A 21,441-nucleotide genomic window follows, 5' to 3' on the forward strand; every position below is an offset into this window, starting at 1 on the left:
CGCAATAGCAGCGCCAGTCCAAAGTAAATCTGGGCCCAGGTCTCTGTCGCCACTAGGGTAGAACATTTCTTCTGCTCTACCAGGTCATGAATTTCTAGATTTTATGGGCCTGCTGCTTGAGTTTTTATGTGGCTGATCTTGAGTTATTTACATCTCTTGGCTGGTGAAGGTGTGGCAACCACTGGACTTGTTTGGGTGTGCTCTGAATAAAGTTTGGCTTTAGGATTCAAAAAAGTATATCCTGTGATAAGGATAGAATGCACAGATGTGTTATCATGCCCGAGGAGGTTTGATTTAACCTGATGACTAGGTTTTGCCTTAGGGGAAGTCAGCTGGTGGCAGTGTAAAAAAAAACCTTTTTTGATTCATTGTATAGGTTAAATGCAATGGTCTGATTTTCGTTAAACTGTGGAGAAAACTAGGTTTTGTGGTGAGTTCTTATGCCTCTAGGCTGGTTGGTTTCAGCAGCTCCCTTGCCAGATTATGGCTACACAGACAACGAAAACATGAGTCGAAAAGTACAAGTCATTTGTGTTCAGTTTGAATCATTATCAGTTTGTATGTCTCAGACAAGTTTATTGTGAACCCCCTACTAAGTAACTGTCATGCCTTGGTGATTGCTCTCAATCCTCTTTTAATTTGCCATTTGTCTGAAGTCTTGTGGAGGTCTCAGAGAAGCAAAATGTATTCAGGTTGAGGAAGAACTGGTTAATTCTCTGTTTAGCAGTTCTGGTAATTGACTGTCTGCAATCATTCATTAAATGTAGTTTTACAGGATTAACCTTTTGAATTCATGTTTAGTATTGTTCGTAGTAATAAAGGGAAAGTAGATGATTTCCCATGAGTTAATGAATAACTAGGCTAAGACTGCTGAGATTCAACATGTACAAACGTGATGAATGGATGCTTGAATGAATCCCAGCCATTGGTAATTACTTGGACCACATCTGAATCCTTAATTAATTTGCACACCATACCACCTCAGCTTGGACCCAGCTTTATGCAAATCAGTCTTGACCCTGCTCCAATGAGAGCAGTTCAGCCCAAACTGCCAAGGACTGGTTTAGCCGTTGTCATGGACTCATCGGCCGGGTATAGTTTGGTTTCAGGGACAGTGTGCATTAGACCCAGATCTGGGCATACCTGTCTCACTTTCATCCAGAAAGGCATTCGCACCTGCAGACAGGTGGTACTGGCCTGTTTTCATCCAACCGCCATGCAATACAATTGCCCTTTTACAAAATAGCAGATAGGAGACTGTTACAACTCTCACTCAGTATAGATAAAGCAGCCGAGTAATCCGGTAAAACACAACACCGCTCACGACTACAGCAAAAGAAAGACTACTTGTAACGACTAAGAAGAGACTGAAACAACTCCCAAACTACAGTGAAACCTGGCAAGCTTGTTCAAGCAGCGATTCCTTACTGCTCTAACCCGAAATTATGTTTTTTTAAGGTCTATTTTGCATTGGGGAAATTATTCTCACACAACATAATCCACACCCTAAGCACTGACATTTTAACCAGAAGAATATTGCAATTTTTAAATGCTGAGTGTAGACACTCCAGCTGAGCACCTTGATAACCTTGACAAATAAAATATTGGCACATCTGGTTAAATATCAAGGACCTAAATGATTAAGTACAGGTCAGGGTAATCAGTACAATTTACAAACCTTGATAAACTCAGTAAGCACGCCCAACCAGTGAACATCTATGGATCAAATCAATCTGAAACTATGCTTTTAAAAGACAATTTTGCACAGCAGTAATTTGAATAAAATACACTAATACTTGAAGTATTGACACTTTAACCAGGGGTATACTGCAATCCTCATGGAAGATGGCCAATATCTGGAGGAACAAGATCCTCCCTAGCATAATTGATTGATTGCCCCTCCTTCAGAACTTTGCTCATCAGGGGAAATCTGACATTTTACACAAACATTTAAAAAATAGTTTTCTTGACACAACAATGAAGTTACTTGCTGAAATTAAGAAAAAATGATATCCGATATTCTTACCTTTGTTTTAGAAGCCCAACGTTTTTTTCTTGCCAATTTTATTTCTTTAAAAAAAATCTTTGTATAAATGATGTTATCATATGTGCTATGTATATCCAGCAGTTTTATTAATCATGTATAATAAAGTTACTTACTTACCCAGTTAGGGCGATATACTTAAGTATACAAAAAGCGATGGATTGAATGCTTAGATTATTCGCAGCCACTAGTAATTACTGGCGCTACATCCCAGGCCATTGTTACTTTGCACACTATGCCACCTCAGTTTGGACCAAGCTACACCCAACTGAAGAGCTCCAATCAGGGCAATACAGGGTTGCTTGTGTTCTGGTTTGGAGGGACCTGGCTTGGCTGCTCAGGCTGGGCTGTGTCTATTGGAGGAGGGCCAAGACTTGAATGTATATGGCTGGGTCTAATCTGAGGTAGCATGTTGGAGAAAAGAACGATGGGTTTGAATGCTAGCCTGAGGGAATGAAAGTGGGTAGACTTATTTAAATCATCCTCCCATCAACTTTTGTGTGTTTCAGATTCAACGTGTGGCCCTGTGGGTCGCTTTGATTTTGTGTCCATGCTCTTAAATGTAGCAATATCAGTCTTTGCACGTTAATTCGAATTTCAGTGACTCTATTCATAGGCAACATTTTCAAACAGCAACTTCGATCTTGGATATGCACTGCGACGTGTGTGAATCTGTAGAGTCTGTGTTGTGTTGTGTAAACTACCATGTTGTATATATCTTTTCAGCCGCGGTCCGTGCTGGTAACAGCGGTGGGGCCGGGTAAGTGGGGATTTCGAGGGATGATGCATAGAGAAAATTATATAAATAATTCGTTTTCCCTCAGCCTTGTCCCAAGAAATCCCCCTTTACTCGGCCACACCTCTGTCACCTGCACGGACCGCAGCTGTATCGACTGCGCAATCAATTATGAGAATGCCTTTCATAATTGAATTCTTTTGTACTATGTTGGTCTTTACCTGGGCTTTGTTGTATCCCTGTGCGACTCACTCCGGTCCTCATTCTAAGTTGGGTGCTGCATTGCATATGTGGAACAGAGGTCCTTTGGCATGTGTTTTACTTATGGTCTGTGATTTGGGTGGAAAACACATGCGGAGGACAGGTTGTGCTACAATTTCCTATGTTGCTCTGTGGTGTACTTTGCCCGGATAACATATCCCTGGCAACCTTTGTGTCTCAGTTTGGCACAAATTAATGTGAGCACACTACACAAGTGCCGCATTGGAACACAAAATCAACGCAAGGGGGCAGGTGAAAGTTTAATTTGTTGGACTTTATAGCACATGGGCAATGGATGCTCCTCAAATGTTGCACACATGCATCACGAATAGGCATATGCATTGGCCAGTGAAGCAATACTTGTGGCAAATTACAAACACATATTGGCAGTCCATCAGTACCCATGAGCCCATAGGTGCAAATAGGCAACTTAAGACATGCAGCAGTGGATGAAGTCAGCCTCCTGCCACATCCACAGTCCTGTTTCCGCTGCATGCTGGTCTCTACAAAGGAACTACAGTGCACCGTCACCGTAAACAGCTACAGTGCACCGTTATTCCCCATTTGAGCGAAGGCATGCTATGCCTCTCTTTCGAGCTCATTCACATTGAGCTGTAAAGTAAGGAACGGGGCGTGCATGAAACCACCTGTATTCTTACAGCATGCTCTGCAGCATTGTGTTCAACTTAGAATTAGGTCTTCAGTCTCACAGCCTTTAGCCAAAGGCATCAAACAATGCTGCGTTTATGTAGAACTAGCCAGTGAAGTCTTGCATTTTTCCATTGTATGTTCTTGTTACTATCTGTGTCCTTCTCCTTGCCTCTATATGTATACACATGTATATTTTTGTATTCTGCCTTACGTTCAGCCAAGATGTCCCTCCATGGCTTCACTCTTGCAGGTAAGCAGCTATAGTCATCCAGCTTTTTAACTGCTGCCAGCCCCAGACCCGTCAATCCTATACATTTAGCTAGTCGAAGGGTCCTGTATGAAAACTGTATATGGTGATCACATCATTCAGTTTCACTTTTCATACAGAAATCTAGAGTTATTTTTAGCGATCCTCCAGAACGGTAGCGTCTTGCCTTGTGTTGTGAAATGACAACATTCAATAATAAAAGTTCTTGTGCCATTTTACATTGCCTCTGCACTTTAATATCAGACAGTATTTAAAACATTTGAAATCAAGCCAGCAAAATATTACTTTTTTGCTCAGTGGAAGTTGGTGTGGGCAACTGGTCGGAAAACCATCTTTTTACAAATACAGTAGAAGTTACGAAGGTATTTGTAATCGTTTATCTTCCGCACTGACCAGTTGGCCAAATATTTTTTTTTACCTCCATCAAATTATCTTTAACAATGCTTTACAGTACGGTACAAAAAAGGTCACAGTACAACTATCAAGATAAGAATAACAACAAGAAAGTGGCTGTCACCAGTTATTACTTCACAACTCAAGGCAACATCCTGTGAGAAAATGTAAGAGCTTTCGGGCTGCCCCATGTTCCACTAGTAAAGGATCTGACTAGCTGAACATTCCCTCATTGTTAAAATGTGAAGGACTGGGAGAACAGTATCGCTATATTGAGCAATATGTTGTGTAGGTGGCGAAGTACAGCATTCCACATCGTCAAGTGAATATGACAGAAAAACAGATGGGGGCATTGCACTCACGATCACACAGAGAAATGATACTGCGCATAGAAGTAGGATCATTTGAAGCTACGAGAGAATGACTCAACCTTAGATTGAGCAAAACACCTCTAGGTATATTTCAAATCCAGTCTCAAACATTTAGGCCCTCATTAGGATGTCGGTCAAAAAGCCACCTACCGCGGTTGGAGGCTTTCCGACAGACATCTTCGGATTGACTTCTGACTGCCATATTACGATTATGGTGGTTGGAATTTAGACCGGCCGGTCATCCCGGCTGGCTTCCTTACAGACGGTGTTTCCGCCGCCGGGATTATGATGTTGGTTTCAGAAGGCTTTCAATGTCGGGCTTTCTGACATGGATAGCCTGTCGGAAAGCAACTTTGGGGGTCCCTAGCAGGGCCTCCTTTCTACCACAGCCTCCGGTTGGGGGCTGAGGTGCACCTGTGGTGCACCTCTGTAAATCCCAGCACCGTGTGGCAGGCACCGTGAGGTGCCTGCCACACAGTGCACGGAAACACAGACTCCCATTTCTCTATGGGAGCTTGTGCTCTGCCCGGTTTCCAACCGCCGCACAAGCTCCCATTTCAGTTTGCAACTGCATTGTAATTGCAGTTTCAGACCACCGACCCGAGGTCGATCTGTCTCGAAACTGCAGGAATGTCGGTTGGAGGAAACTGACCGACATCCTAATTAGGCCCTTAGGGGCCAGATGTAGGTAAGTAACATTTACCGAATCTTAATTACCGAAAATTACCGAATTTTACCGATTCGGTAATTAAGATTCGGTAAATGTGAGGGGTTGGTATGTAGGGAATCCAGATGTTCCCTTTTACCGAATCGGTAAAATTCGGTATTTACCGATTCGGTAAATACCGAATCGGTAAAACCTATTGATTCCTATGGGCTTCAAAGCCCATAGAAATCAATAGGCTTTACCGATTCGGTATTTACCGATTCGTTAAATACTGAATTTCACAAGGGTGCAGGGGGTGTCACTTTGACACCCCCTGGCACCCCCAAAACAGGCTTGGGTGCCATGTGGCAGGCATACCTGCCCTAAGGGCAGGTCTGCCTGTCACATGACATAGGTGTGCATGCACACATGTGCATGCACACCGGAATCGGTATTTTACCATGGATTTGTATTCCATGGTAAAATACCGATTCTGTAAGCCATGTGCAGAAGGTACATTGCCTACCTACATAGCATTTTCGGTAATTTTACCGAATCGGTATATATTACCGAATCGGTAATTATTTTACCGATTCGGTACATATTACCGAATCGGTAAATTTACCGATTCGGTAATGATACCGATTCGGTAAAATTACCGAAAATGTGCCCCTACATCTCAATAGCCCTTTACCGATCGGAAACGGCCGAAAATCGGTATTTTCGGCCGATTCCGATCGGTAAAGGGCTACCTACATCTGGCCCTTAGTGTTTAAATTGAAGTTCATAACTGTTTTCTGTCCTCTTTGAGCATGGTCCATCGGGGTTCTAAAACTGGGGCCTGCTTTGATCTGTTTCAGCTTTACAGTTCTTTATTTTGGCTTTGCAGTTGTACTGGTTGCTTTGGCAATGTAGCTATAGTATCGAAAAATATTGCGTTCTAAAAGTAAAGTTTTGAGCACACCTTTCACCTAGCGCTAATGGAGTATGTCGACATACTAAGGTTTATTCAACAGCTCCTGGATGAGGCCTTAGATTTCAAATGTTGCAAAAGAGAACCGTATGGCCAGGGTAAAGAAATGGTTGGCTGTGTGGTGAACAATGGGTCTTTGGACAAAATATTAGATGAAAAATATTGTGGTACCGAAATACTGTGTCAAGAATCTCGAGACTCCATCCAGACAGTAAAATCGAAGGTAAAAATATTGTTTTCAGTGTTGTTTTGAATTTAAATGTTAAAATATTGATGCAGTAAATATAATTGCATATGATTTTTTTGTGTGTTAATTAATATGTAAAGTATTGTTTTTTTATTCTTTATGTTTGTAGTTTTTTTCTTTTCTTTTATTATTTAGAAATTTCTTTAATTAATAAATGTTTATAATTTGTATTAATGTTTTTAAATATTTATTGAATACTTTTTTTAGTAGCCGGAAGTTGAAGTATTGGGGGATAAGGGTGGGGAGTTTAAAACAAATTCTGTATTTAAATTGACAATTTTTATTAATTATTTGCTAGATATGCAAATTAATTGTTTTGGATTTTGAAGTGTATTTTTATATTTGTATATAATACTTTACCTTTTTTATATTAAATATTATATATTTTAATGGAATTAAAAAAATCAAATTTTTTGAAAATATTACATTATTTTGTAAATGTTGTATTAAGTAATATATTTGGTTTTGTTTGGATGTTTAAATTAAAAATACTAACAATTTAAAAGATGTTTCTAAAATAAAGTTTTTTTTATATTTAGACATTGACATTTTTTCAAATATAAGGTTTTTTAATTAAGCTATTATTGAAAATTTTCTATTTTAAATGTATGTAATTGTATTTTTTAAAGAATATGAACGGTAGGACATATATTTTAGGTCAGATATACGACAGTTTTTGCATGTGCAAACGGGTTCGCAAACCCGTTTGCGCATGCAAAAACCTATAGGGGTATGTACCATACCAAAATAGCGAGTCGCAATTTATTTGCGACTCAGTATTTTGGAATTACAAGCCACTATTAGGAAGGGGTGTTCCCTTTCTAGTAGTGAGAGCAACACCACTACCTGATTAACAGTGAAAAGGAATTTATTGTGTATGCTTTGATGGTTTTAAAATTTTTAACGGAATAAAGCGAAGTTTTCATACATACACTGCCTGCCCTTTAAAAATTAAACGATTTTTTTTTTTTAAAAAGCAGTCCCAGACACGGTGGTCTGCTGAGCCCAGCGTGCCACCATACCTGGGAGGGCGTGCCAGTCCCAATAGGGTCACAAATTGCGAGTGGCTCATTAATATTCATGAGCCTCTCAATTTGCGACCACATTGGGAATCGCTAACAGTGTGAAAAACACTGTTGTACATTGGAAATAGCACCTCAAGTCGCAAAAAACTCGCAATTTGCGAGACTCTAATTCCATGGTCATACATCTGGCCCTTTGTATTTAAGTTCAAATTTTTATGTAAAGATAAGTAGTTTAAATCAGTGTGTTTTAATATAATGTTTTTGGTAATTTTGTAATTAAAGGAAATGTTGGAATGCGTAGTAATAATTTTTTAATTTATAATTTTATTTGTATTATATTTTAGGTAAAAAGTTTTATTTTGAACAGGATTTATAATATTTGAAGTTTTTCGTGCCCAATGCCTTTTCTCAAATTAGTATTGGTTGGAGTGGGAATAGTAAATGTCACATCTTTAGTGTCCAACATTTTCATCAAGTGGGTTTAGATTGGAGTTGGAATAGTAAATCTTTAGTATCCAACATCGTCCACAAGTTTGTTTAGATTGGAGTGGGAATAGTGAGTGTTACTTTTTTAATGTCCAACACCTTACCCAAGTTGGCTAAATTTGGAGTGGGAATATTAAATGTCAGCCCTTCAGTGTCCAATACCTTGCCCAAGTTGGTTTAGGTTGGAGTGGGAGTATGGAATGTCACCCCTTTAGTGTCTAACACTTTCCTCAAGTTGATTTATATTGGAGTGGGAATAGTAAATGTAGCCCCATTAGTGTCCAACACTTACTCAAGTTGGTTTAGATAGGAGTGAGCATAGTAAATGCTACCACTTTAGTGTCCCACACTTTCCTCAAGTTTGTATTGAATTGGGAATAGTAAATGTTACCTCTTTAGTATCCAACAACTTCCATAAGTTTGTTTAGATTGGAGTGGGAATAATTACTTTTCTAGTGCCCAACAGTTTCCCAAGTTGATTAAGATTGGAGTTGGAATAGTAAATGTCACTCCTTTACTGTATAAGATTTTTATTGGAAGAGGAAGATGGCAGGTTGTGCTTGCCGTGGAGTCCATCTGTGGCTACGAGACCACCCTCATCAATCGTGTCGTGATCTGCGGGTGCAGAGTATGGGTTTCTCCTGCTCTGGCTTCCCACACATCACTCGTTGGTCACCGTGCTGGCTGGCAATCTGCTCTCCAGAGTGCATGCTGCAGGTCTGCAGTCGGCAGACATACAGCTGTACCGGACTTGATGGCTGGCAGCGTTCAGCAGTATTTCTGCTTTTTCAACCTCATACTGCTAATCCGTATCTCCAGAAGTACACATGGTCCTGCAGAAGGGAAATGCTTCCTGGGGGGGGTCAGAGCCTGAGGGGGGCCAAGACACATGCTATTGAAGCGCAGGAATTACACAAGCAGGATGAGGGTGACCTGAGCACTTGAACAATACCCTTGGATTCAGTTTCCTCTCAAGTTGGACACCCTTTTTGAAAATTACTCCAGTCGAGCATGATGAGGGAATTTGTAGAGGAAGCACTATTGGAAGATACCTTAATGGTGGCAGCTATAACTGGAGCTCCTGTTATTCCCTATACTCTGGATGAGGTGAAAGGTGGAGGCAAGTCTGCTACAAATCTTGGAGAAATATCAATTCTACAATAATGTAGCAGTAATCAACTGAGCTGCCTTGCTGACCCACCTATCATGCTCCCTCAGGGGGTAAACTGCATACAAAGCCCTCAAGGTGAGGTACTGGCGACACAAACTGTGAGTACTGTCTCTAACACCTCAGGGGGCCAGGCTGGGTTGGTCCCTGCTACAGAGGCTTTTGAGGATGCAGGCTGAGAAGCAGACAGCTATGTGGTTTGTGATGTAGTGGATAATGAAGGTGCAGTGGCTCAGCGTTATGGCAATTTAAACGTCCTTCCAAAAGACAATCTGTAGTAACAGTTATCTATTGCTGCTACCCCTGATGTCTCCTGCTCCTACCCAGACAATGGCCTCCATACAGAACCCATATCTATCCAAGAGGGTGGTTGGCATTCAGCTCAGCGAGGACAGGGTTATACTAGGAAGAAACCTATGGACCAAGGTAAGCCGTACCAATCACCTAAACCCGCAAAGCAGAAGTAGGCTTGCAAGTTAGGTGACCAAGATGCCAAGAGTAGCCCACTCAGGGAGTGAGGTACTTTAAAAGGGGGGGGGGTGAAAGCACTTATCTCTCGCTTATCAGTAACGCTTCCAGGGTCAGAGGTGGATAAACAGCTTACAGAACAACAATCTCTCCTTAAGTGCTCCACTGCAAATCCAGCCTTACCTCTGATATATCCTCTGATACTCTTTCTGATCACTCTCCTCCTTCTACTACTAAAAAGGTCTACCTAGAGAATAATATGCAGGAAACATCACTAAAAGCAATCTTGCAAGCCCTCCAGGACCAACATTCAGAGGCTTAGTTACGCTATGCCCAGGCTAGAGCAAACAATGTGAAAATGCAACAATCACTGGATGAGGTCTCTGGGCAGATCGCCAGTCTTACATCAGATCTGACTACGCTGCAGGAGAGAGTTGCTCAGACTGAGGAGGCTCCAACAGCAACAGTTTTGGGAATCACAATGTCCAGCTGGAAAATCTTCAAACTTAAGTCAAAGATAGGGAAAACCACCAGAGGAGAAACAGTCTCAGGATATTTGGCATTCCGGAGGGGAAGGAGGGCTCTGACCCTTGGCAATATATGCTGCAACTCTTTGGGAAGCCTTCCCTGACCTGATGGATTGGGACTGGGACTCACAAACTCAGTGTGCCCACCGTCTCCCCCTCAACTGTAACTCGTCTAATGGTAACACAGCACAGCCTTGTCCAGTCTTAATATATGTTTGAAATTTTCTTCGGAGGCACTTGATCTCCCTTAAAGCATGTCCTACAACTCCTATTTTGATCGATACCATGTCAATTGTGGCCCAGTTGGACCACCACAGATCCACAATGGACCGAAGATGGAACATGTGCCAACAACTCATTGATCCCCTGAAGGCTGTGGGGGCTCATGTTTTCCACAGGAACCAGCCAGTCTCAAAATTATTAGGGGTGGACAAACCCTGATGCACTATTCTGAGGAGGACACTAAGCAGACTCTGGCTTGCCTGAGGGGGGCTAATAACACCGTTTTTAAACAGGACTCTAGTCCGGGATTTGCTTTTTTCTTTTGTTTCCCTCTTCTTTGGTTTCTCTTTTCTTTTTCTCTCTAGTTCGCAGTTGATCTTTTTTCTGATATGGGCTTGGGCTCTGGGAAGTCAGCCTTTGATTTTGAAATATTATTCCAACCATGGAGTGATATCCTTTTTTCTTTCTGCACACAGTGGTTAGTCGCTGTTCGAGGCTCCGGGTGGAGGATGGTGCTCATTAGGGCAGTCTTCCATTAGCAATTCCTTCTCAAGAGCACGGCAGGTAGGGATGGGTTAGACGAGGGGGAGGAGGAAGGCTGTTATAGATGGCCTCATGCATGTGACTATGCTTTCACATTGGGTGGTTGGTTGGGGGTAAAACAAGTCAGAGTATGGTCAATCTATTCAGGGCTAATTTTTGTATTTTTCAATTTGGTGGAATGATAGTCTGGAGCATCAATGGTATAGAAGTTTAGGCAACCTTTACAGTTGTTTTGACTCAGATTGAATGTATATGCTGGACTGTATCAGGGATTATTATGAGTAAGCAACAATTGATTTGGGAGGAGATTGGACCATACAAACCCCAACTGGTGGCACTACCTGAGAACCATTTAGCATACTAGGAACCGGTCTCTACTTAAGCAGCTGGGATATGATATAGTTGTCTGTACATCACAATCAGTTTCGAACTGTAGGCTTCTCATGCCCGCATAAGCACTATTGCAGGATCGATATGGTCTTCACTAAGCGGTCCCTGGTGGATAGTATGGAAATTAATGCATGCCCAAGGATTGCCTCTGATCATAACACAATTCTGTTTTCATTCTGTTTGACTAGGGCTAGACCCAACTGCTCCAAGTTCCATTTTCTCGCCACTTGCTGGCTAATGTCCGAGTATAGAATGCATGTTTTATGGTTACTCAGGGAGTTTTTACTCTTTAATAATGGTATGGCGCCACCACCAATAATTTGGGATACAATGAAAGCGAACATCACTTTACAGTATGTGATCAAGCAAAATAGAGCTGCTTTGTAGGAGGCTCACTCTCGTCACCAAGCTATTCTTCAACTCAAAATACTACTTACTTCCAAAATTACTCAAGGATTTGCTGCCAGATAGGCTAAACACAGAATGTTACAATACAAATTTGAGGAAAGGATAGGCCGAGTTTTAGCACATCAGATATCAGATATACGGTCCAAGGGTACAATTCAGGCAATTAAGGGTACAGATGGTAAGGTCTACACGACTCCGACATCTATCTTGGAACAGTTCTCCTGGTTCTACAAGGAATTATAGTCAACCACAGGTAATAGATCAGGCCGAATGTGTGGAGTACATCCAGCAGTGTAATCTACCCCATTTGGGGGAAGAACATGAAGGTGGAGTTTTCCATTTCTGAAATTTATGCTGTATTGGTGGTCCTTCCTACGCTTGAGGCGGCGGTTGAGGATGCCGTACTTTTGCAGTTCTATAAGGTATTTTAAGATATCATAGCTGTCAACATATCTATACAGGAGGGGCTGTCTCAGACACTTGGAACACTACCAATATCATTGTATTTCTAAAAAAGGATAAGTCTACTGAGGATATGGGGTGATACCGTCCCATCTCTCTAATTAATACATATGCAAAATGGTTTGCCAAAACTTGGCCATGCACTTGGCCCCTGTATTCTCTGCCTTAGTCTTGCCACAGCAACCCAGATTTCTTCCAGGTAGAGACACCACAAGTCATACTAATATGGCAATTGCGGCTTTTGAAGTTGATGGGAAACTTAACATCATCATAGGTATGATCCTACTAGATGCAGAGAAAACCTTTCATAGTGTTTCATGGGGCTGTATGTGGGCTATGCTGTTTGCCTTCGGCATAGGCGAAAGATTTATCATATTGACCCAGGCACTATATAAGACTCCATGGGCTAGGGTAGCCCTTGCAGGGAGCTGCTCGCATCAGTTTCAGATATGTTGAGGTACCCAACATGAGTGCCTAAAATGTAGGTCCTTTTGAATTTCTTTTTTTTCTAAAACCTTTTTTTATTGAATTTTATAATTATACATGTCATACAATAATCATACTTGTCTGCTGCAGTATTACAATTGATGTCAACATTTCTGTGTTAAAGAGCAGCATGTCAATCAATGAATTAATTAATTAATTAATTAGGGGTAGCACCTCTACCACCTCCGTCAGAGATGCTGGGAGACACTGAGGAAGTGGCCGTTGGTAAGGTTACTGTGTCTCCCATACCCGTATGACAGTCACTAGTCCATTGTTCCCTGCAGAGGGTATAGCTAAATGGTAATCCAGGTTCTAAACTGAACTTGGGGATTCATAACTCAGGAAGTGAGGGATCGGGGGGCTGGGGTCGCATGAGGCGGGGCTAAGTGAAGCGCAGCTCCGTGTTGTTTTGCTAACTGCAGGCACTGTTTTCTATGCTGACCGGCGTGATTTCCTGAGGGTGGCTTAGGGGGTGAGCTAGTGTGATTGGGGGAGATTGCAGGTGGATCAGAATGCGCTTGTCCTGGTTCCGCCTGGGTGTCTTGGGGGGGTTCTGCGCCAGCAGTGTGTGTTCGCTTGAAGTCATGTATTCTAATGAAATAGGATGCCTCTGTATGCCACAGGCTTCCTCCTGGCGGATGACATCTTCTTCGGGCGCAGCCCATTTCTTTACCGCCCCCACCATGCTGCTATTGGGGGGCCATCCGGTGCGCACCAGTGCATTGCTACAGTACGTTTTGCTAGAAGTAGGGACAGCAGAGCAAATTTGGTCTCTGCCTTCTTTCGCTTGTTGCGCTTAAATATACCCAGTGCGCATGCCTCCCACATGTGGAAATCTGTTAGATCTGTGACTGCTTGTAGTGTGGTGTGTACCGTCGTCCAGAGGGTTTGTATCACGGGCATGTCCAAAACATGCGGATGAATGGGGCGTCCGGAGTGCGGCAGCGGGGGCATTCAAAGTGCGATGTAGGGTAAAAGCGTTTAAGCCGTGCCGGTGTGAGATATGCACGGTGCAGCACGTTAAACTGGACATTTTTTTATCTTTGGTTGCGGGACTCTTTTTTGTGATGTTCTAGGGCTATCAGCCACTCTCTATCATGGAGGGCATGGCCGAAGTCCTCCTCCCAGCGGATCGTGTGTCAGTGGTGCGTGTGTAAGTTCCATAATGGATTTATAGATTCATGTAATATGATGTCTACCAGTCCTCATATGTAGTAGTGTGTGCAACACCGGGTGGGTCTTGGGTTCTCTGTCCCCAAGGTCCCAGGCCCATCTGCAGTCTGCAAATATGACGGGGGACAGAGGGCAAACCTGGCGTGTGCCGTGTATGATCGGAATGGGGGATGAGATGTAGCGACCTATTCTAACCCATGTGGAGAGGTCAGTGTACAATAGCCGGGTGGACACCATGAATTGGGGCCTATGCGCACCCTCCGGAGCACCTCAAATAAATATTGCCACACTAGGGTGTTGAACGCCTTCTCGAGATCCAGTAGGTCCTTTTGAATTTCAAGCCATATTCTCCTGCTCTAGTGGTAAGCGCAACAGCAGTTTATCTTGGCATCAAAGTGCGCTCTGAAGTTTTTAATATTATTAAGCTAAAATATGAACCTCTGTTATCTGCAGTAATTTCTAAAAAGAAATCCTGGAACTTTTGTCGGTCAAGTCAATATCGTCAAGATTAATATTCTTCCCAAATTCCGTTGTTTGCATAGGGCAATTCCGTTGAGGGTCCCTGGTTCTTTTCTTAGGCACCTGGGTGTGCCATTGGAGTTTTTTAATGTAGTTACAGGCGTGCAAGATGAGCCACGTGCTTCCTGAAACTCCTGTACAAGGGGGATGGGGTGCTTCATCCCACATTTAAAGCTTTATTTCTGGTCCGCTTCGCAGCTTGCTAAACTCAGATAGAATATCTTGATGGGGAATGAATGTAATTTCTTTTAAGACCAGATGCCACAACTGTAAATTCCTGGCTGTTGATATTGTACATGTGTTGTACTTTGTATGTATTTGAGCTTATATAGCGCACAGCTACCCGCAGTGGGTTTCCCGGCGCTTGCTTAGGGAACCCGTCCTGGTATTCCCCTGTGAGATATCCCGGCAGGGTATCCACAAGGTGAAAGCCAGGCATCCCGCAGCGAGGGGCCGTTGTGGAGATTAAGCAAGCTATTGCCCAGAGTCGCAGAGTGTGAACCCGTGAGTCGAGAAGGCACCGAGCGAGAATTATCGAGTCCGTGGAATTTTTAGGCCAAGACCCGCCGAGGCGTGGAATTGAACCAGCTTTGGTCATCAAAACTTATTATCTACTAAAGAGACAATTATGGGGATTAAATACGAGTACAAGGGAGGTATTCATCGCTTAGGATGTGTTCCCGGCTATGTATTGCAAAGGCATGGGTCTCCGTGATTGCCCCGAAGCTGTTGAATGGTGTGCCCTCATTCATCAGATTTATGAGGTGGAGTTAGCCTTGGGTAAAGTCAGAGGTCCCTCCTCTCTGAATTTTTTTTAAAAGATCTGGAATATTCTCAGCTGGGACTTTTCTAGCACTAACTCTGATTTAATTCTCCAGTATTAGATATTCTCTATGTATCCTCTTTACCTATTTGCTCTTTTTAATTTCACCCTGATTTATATTTTATATTCTGTGATTAATAAAATTGTGATGAACTCTGACTTGAATAAATCAAAAATATCATAACAAGTGCATATGATTTTAGTCAAATTTAGAATAGTAAAAAGAGGACATATTTTTAATTTTTTGACAATTGTAGATTTATTGTACAGTTTTACATTTTAACCAATATATTTTTAAAGCAAAAATAAAAACAATTACGAAGTGAAGTAAATAAAATACTTTGATAAATTTTTAACTGTTTAAAAAAACAGAAGTACATCACATTTAGGGTCCTATTGCGATGTTGGGCAGATTCACTTCTGCCAGACACCGCATCGGTCATGGGACCAGCCGGTCAGGGGTCCTGACCGCCCCATTAGGATGCGATCGGACCCTGTTCGGTCGCAATCCTATATTTTACTATGGGAGCAGCCATTTTGGCTGTAAACCGGCCATAATCCATACTCCCATAGTAAAATGGGAGGTCCGGTTAATCCCTGTGGCAGGCACCTCAAGGTGCAGGTATCAACCATAGGTGCCCCCTCTGCCCCTAACCAGAGGACGTGCACCAACGGGGGCCCTTCTGGCCCCACCCCCCCGCAAGACGCTTTCCGGCATGGTTTCCAAGTTGGAGGGACCGACCGACATGGAAACCGACATGGAAACCATGTCAGAAACCGTCATCGTAATCTCAATGTCGGAAAGGCCCGCCCTTCAGATTACTTGCCACATTCCAACTGGCGGAAGGGCTCTCCGAGCCTGTTGGAAGCCAGCCGAAATGACTGGTAGGATTCCTTTCCGACCCCCTCAATCAAAATCAGGTGGTCGGAAAGGAATCTGAGCGCCACATTACGATGCGGTTCGGAAGGATTCAACCGACAGTCAGAAGCTTCCTAACTGCATTGTACTGCATCGTAATCGGCCCCTTAATATATTTGCAAAATGTACATCAATTGTTATTTTTCAAGGATTACAATTCTTATAAATGAACTTTTTTTAAATGCATTTTAAGTGTATAGTGTTATTTTATTAGTTGGTTTAATATTGTTAGATCTTTTTCATCGGTTGAGTTCTTGTTTGGTAAATGCTAATGTATGTTTTATTTTTGTAGTATAATATATAGTTTGCGTTATTTACCAATTAAACTAATTGTATATATATATTTATTTTTTATTTTTTATTTTTCTGTTTATATGTTTAAAGTTAATAATTGTTTTGGTGTTTTTAAATATATTTGTTTTAGGTGTATAAATATTTGGGGTGTATTTTTAATTTTTGGTTGATGTTATGTATGTTTATTTAATTGCAGATGTCCATTATAAGTTTTGGGTTTATTAGAAGTAATTGTTTTATGTTAAAATTAGTTTTTGGGTGTATTTTATTTTAATGAAATATTCTTCAGTTGCAGAAATGAGTGTCACATTAACAGGCTTAGTGGTAACAAACGCAGTACATTGCAATTCAGTGCTTACATTTAGCTATCTCAACATTTGGACAGGGCCTTGTCCAGGTTAACAGTCAATTACAGTTAGTGTCATTGTTCCACCTGAGAGAGCTTTGCTTGTTCCCTTCCCCCCTTTTCCACCCCTAGAATTCAAAGTCACCTATATTCCACCTAACTACCCCATACCTTTCCCCATTTTCAAAGGCAGCCTCATCTCTCATAGACCACTTTTTCTGCGGCACACCACCAGTCTAAGTCGGATTTCCATTGCCCTACACTTGAAGGGAGGTTCGCTCCCCAAGCTCTGGCAATATTAGCTACCATAGCTGCAACCGTTAGCCACTACTTCAGGTATTTTAGCCATGTCTCATCCCCTGTTACACATAGAATGGGCCATCTAGCTTCCAGTGGTATTGTATGTCCAATCACATCAGACAGGATTCGTGTCACCCCTTTCCAGTATTTCTGTATGTCAGGGAATACTCAAATGATATGAAAGAAGGTACCCAGCTCCATGCAACCCCTTGATCACTGATCTGATCTGAAGGACTACGTCCCAACTTTATTTATGTTTTTTAAAACTTGTTTTTTATTAAGCACTGCATCTAGGATATCTATAACAGTTGTCATGCACATACATGTAAGTCTCAACAATTGTGTTGCTGCAATAAGGTAATGACAAGACTTCACTTTTTCCTTCGCCCTCACTACCCGTGAGCCGAATGGCTTTGAGGAGTAGTGCATTTTGAACTAATGCTCAAACGTAGAAAAAATAATATCATAATAATAATGACCAAGAGAAACGAAATTCCCCCACCCCTGTCCCATCCTGCATCCTGGCAGCGAGCGGCAAGTATTGCTGTTTCCTGATAAGGGCAATCTGACAGTTTACCTGTGGCTAGTTTGTGATGAACAGCAATATGGTGTAAGAGAGCACTTACATTGTTGTTGCAATGGGTTGCGATGTGGGCTGGGTGGATGGTGAACTATGTGTGTTTTCATCCTCATTTTGGGTTACTGTTGCAGACACTGCAGTCAACATTTGGCCCCAATCCAAAAGATCACTCTTTGCATTCTCATCACTTCGTAATACTCTAAGATGACATTCCTCAGCCACACCCCACTCACACAAATCATCCCTCTATCTATCCCACGTGGGGGGGGGGGGGGGGGGCAGGACATATCCAGTGGATCGCTATCCATCTTTTCACTAGGACCCGTTCTAATAGTGTGAATTTGTATCGCATGCTAGTCCCCTTCTTGGGTATTGGAAGGACCGCAGGATGCAATGTTTTATGGAGGGTTCAATTTGACCAGTTGTTGTTGTGCAAAGAGATTGCACCATCTGGGTCCAGTACTGCCGGAGTCGTAAACATCTCCAGGTCATATGTATAAACGTGGGAGGGTCTCTGCTGCAATGCGGACATGAAGAGGGCAACACCGGGGTGAACCGTGCACGGTGCTGTGGAGTCACATACGTGCGGTGTAAAGAATAAAACGGAATAAGCTTGAACCCTGCATTGCTTGTTGCATCTGCTACCTGTGCCAGTGCTCTCCTCTACTCACCATCCATCAGTGGGACTGGCAAGTCATCATCCCACCTCACAACTAAGCGTGCGAGGTTAGACCCCCAATCCTCCTTCAGCGCATTACATATGCGTGAGATGAGACCCCTGCTAGAGCCTGGGTCTGGCATTGTCCTCAACGTACAGGGCTACTTCGGCTCATCCGGGAAGGTGTTCCACATCTTGCGCACAGTACGCAATATTTTATCATACTGTAAAAAATGTCCTGGCGGCACCTGGAACCAGTCTTGAGCCTCTTTAAAGGTCATGAACGTCCCATTCTGATACAAATTCCGTGCTGACTCACATCTCCCCTCATACCACCTTGAGATGTCCATGATCTCCTAAATATTCTGAAATCCCTTCAGCCAACAGAGGGGTAGTGCGTTAGCATATGGAGCCTTGCGGAGAACTATTACCACTGCCTGTTCCCAAACTTCAGAATAATGTGTCTTTAGAGATCTTTTAACCCATTATTAAGAACTGTTGTAGCTGCATCCCCACGTCCCATCTCCCTAAGAGGTCTGTCTCAACAGTTCGTACCCCCATGCACCATTGCGCAGCATATTGTAATAATCCAGCCATGTAATATAACCGAAGGTCCGGCAGCCCTACACCATCCCCCTCCATGTTCAACTTGTGCGTTTCCAGCCTGGGCCTGCTCCGTTTACCAGCCCGGTCCTGCTCCGTTTACCAGCCCATACTAAGGAGACCAAGAGACAATTCAGAGCATCAAACATGCACTTAGGGATTTTACTAAAGGAGTTCTGGCGCACATAAAGACAGCGAGGCAGAAGCACCATCTTGGAAACTTCCACTCTCCCCATAATCGACAGCGGTAACCTATTCCAGAATGTTATCGATGCCTGTAGCCCTGTGAGGACCTTCCCCATGTTCAATTCAAACTGGAACTCCAGCTGATGGGCAACCTGTATACCAAGATAACGGAATCAATCACACCTCCAGTCCATGCCAATGGCAGGGAGATCCTGACGCGTCACCCTCGCCAAGGCTGCGAGCGGGAACAGTGTTGTCTTCTGGAAAATAATACGGAGGCCAGTGGAAGATTCAGACAAATCTAGTATGTCCCAAACCGCTGGGATCCCCCCATATGGGTAACTGACATAGAGAAGGGCATCCTCTGCATACATCAAGAACACTTGCCTAAGACCGTCCACCAATATACTCCATGGCTCCATATCTTTTTGCAATTGTACAGCTAGAGGTTCCATGGCCAGAGCGAATGCAATGGGGATAATGGATAACCCTGTCTAGTGCCCCTTCATATCTCTATAACTTCTGATACATATCTTCTGTTCCGCACTCTGGCCCTTGGCTTTCAGTACAGCAATTTGATCTAGGCTATGTATCCACTACCAACCCCCATTCTCCTCAGTTCTTTCCAAAGATTGTCCCACCGCAGGGTATCAAAGGCTTTTTCAATATCCAGGGCAACTACTGCTGCCCTGAGATCTGAATCTGCCACAGAGTGTAGGACATGCGATAAGCGGCGTGGGTTCATATGTGTTCCTCTCCCTGGTATAAAACTGCATTGGTCCTCCTGGACCAGTGAGGTCACTACTCTCCCTAGCCTTATGGCCAAAACCTTGGCCAATAATTTAGGATCTACTCCCAGCATGGACAGGGGTCTGTAAGCAGCCAGATCCCCAGGGTTTCTATCAGCCTTGGGGAGCATGACAATGTGTGTTTATTGGACGGGTGAGGGGAGATCTCCAACTTGTTTAGCCTCCTGCAAGGTGTCCAATAAGAATGGAAGGAAAATATCTGCACATGCCTGATAGAATTCACTGGCATTCCATCCGGGCCAGGTGCTTTGCACCAGGCCATACCCTGTAGGGCTTCCTGCAAGTCCCAGAGCTGGAGTGTTGCCTCTAGTTTGTCTCACTGCTGGTCCGTAAGTCGCGGCAGTGGGATATCCTGAAGGAAGTCACCCCCCTCAGACCCACCGTTTCCAACAGTCTTGTGATAGACATCAGCCAGGTGAGCAAACAGAACTGTATTGACGCCGACCTGTGTGTTAACCATTCCTCCCTCAGGGTTACACAGTGCTAGAATCATCGGGGGTGGGAGCTCACATTTTAACAATCACCGAGCAATCTCCCTGACCTGTCACCCTCTTTATGTAGTAATTGCCGGTATTCCCTGAATGTCAAGTAATCCAGTCTAATCCTAGTCTCCCCAACTGTACGTTGCACCTGTAAAAGGGCTTCTGAGGGTCGATCCATCGCACAACTCTTGCAGTGCCATTTAGTCAACTTTTCCTCCGCCTCCATCAGACCCAGTTCCAAGTGTCTCCTAGTGCCCCCCACTCTGGATAGGCAGTCCCCCCTAGTGGTGACCACCTTAAGGTTGTCCCATTCATTGCTCCTGGTTTCTGTGGTGGACTAGTTCTCATCGAAGTAATCAGCAATGGTTTTCCTAGGTTCTTCTCTAAAAACCTGTTCTCGTAGTATGGATAGCTGCAATCGCCATAACAGGACTTTTGGCCTACTCCTCTTAGGTCCCCACTCTAGTGGCACGGGGGCATGGTCAGATAGTAAGTGGCCCAGCACTGTAGTCCCGCCTACAACGCCACATACTTCTGGAGAAAGCAAGAACCGGTCAAGCCTGCTGTAGAACTCACGTGCCGGTGTGTATAGCACGTATACTGCTGCTCTCCTGGGTGCATTTCTTGCCAAATGTCCACACAGTAGAGCCTATCCATCACTCTCTTCAGTGCCGCCGTCATATTTGGCTTAGTGTGATGTTTTGGAGGATGTCTATCCAATGCATCATCTAACACGCAGTTAAAGTCACTCGCCCGTACTAATGGTAACCTGAGGTATGGTAGTAACTGGTTCTCCATTTTATTAAAGAAGTCAGCATCATCTATATTGGGGGAATAGATGTTCACCAGCATACTTCCATCCCATCCATATCACCATGCACTATCCTATACCTGCCCTCTATGTCAGCTTCTTAGCTGCGCAACTTAAACGGAACTTGTGGAGCTATCCATATGGCCACCCCCCTGGCATAGGA

General features: G+C 43.3%; 1 protein-coding gene across 1 annotated transcript in view; it reads left to right on the plus strand.

The window, feature by feature from the left end:
* Nucleotides 1-21,441, plus strand: part of IMPG2 (interphotoreceptor matrix proteoglycan 2) — a 904,006-nt gene that overhangs the window by 346,021 nt on the left and 536,544 nt on the right. The window contains exon 6 of the mRNA XM_086934482.1: nt 3,910-3,942. Coding sequence (XP_086790608.1) covers nt 3,910-3,942 — 33 coding nt within the window. The remainder of the gene's footprint in view (nt 1-3,909; nt 3,943-21,441) is intronic.

This window comes from Lissotriton vulgaris, chromosome 8, assembly GCF_964263255.1.
Source record: "Lissotriton vulgaris chromosome 8, aLisVul1.2, whole genome shotgun sequence".
Taxonomy (NCBI): domain Eukaryota; kingdom Metazoa; phylum Chordata; class Amphibia; order Caudata; family Salamandridae; genus Lissotriton; species Lissotriton vulgaris.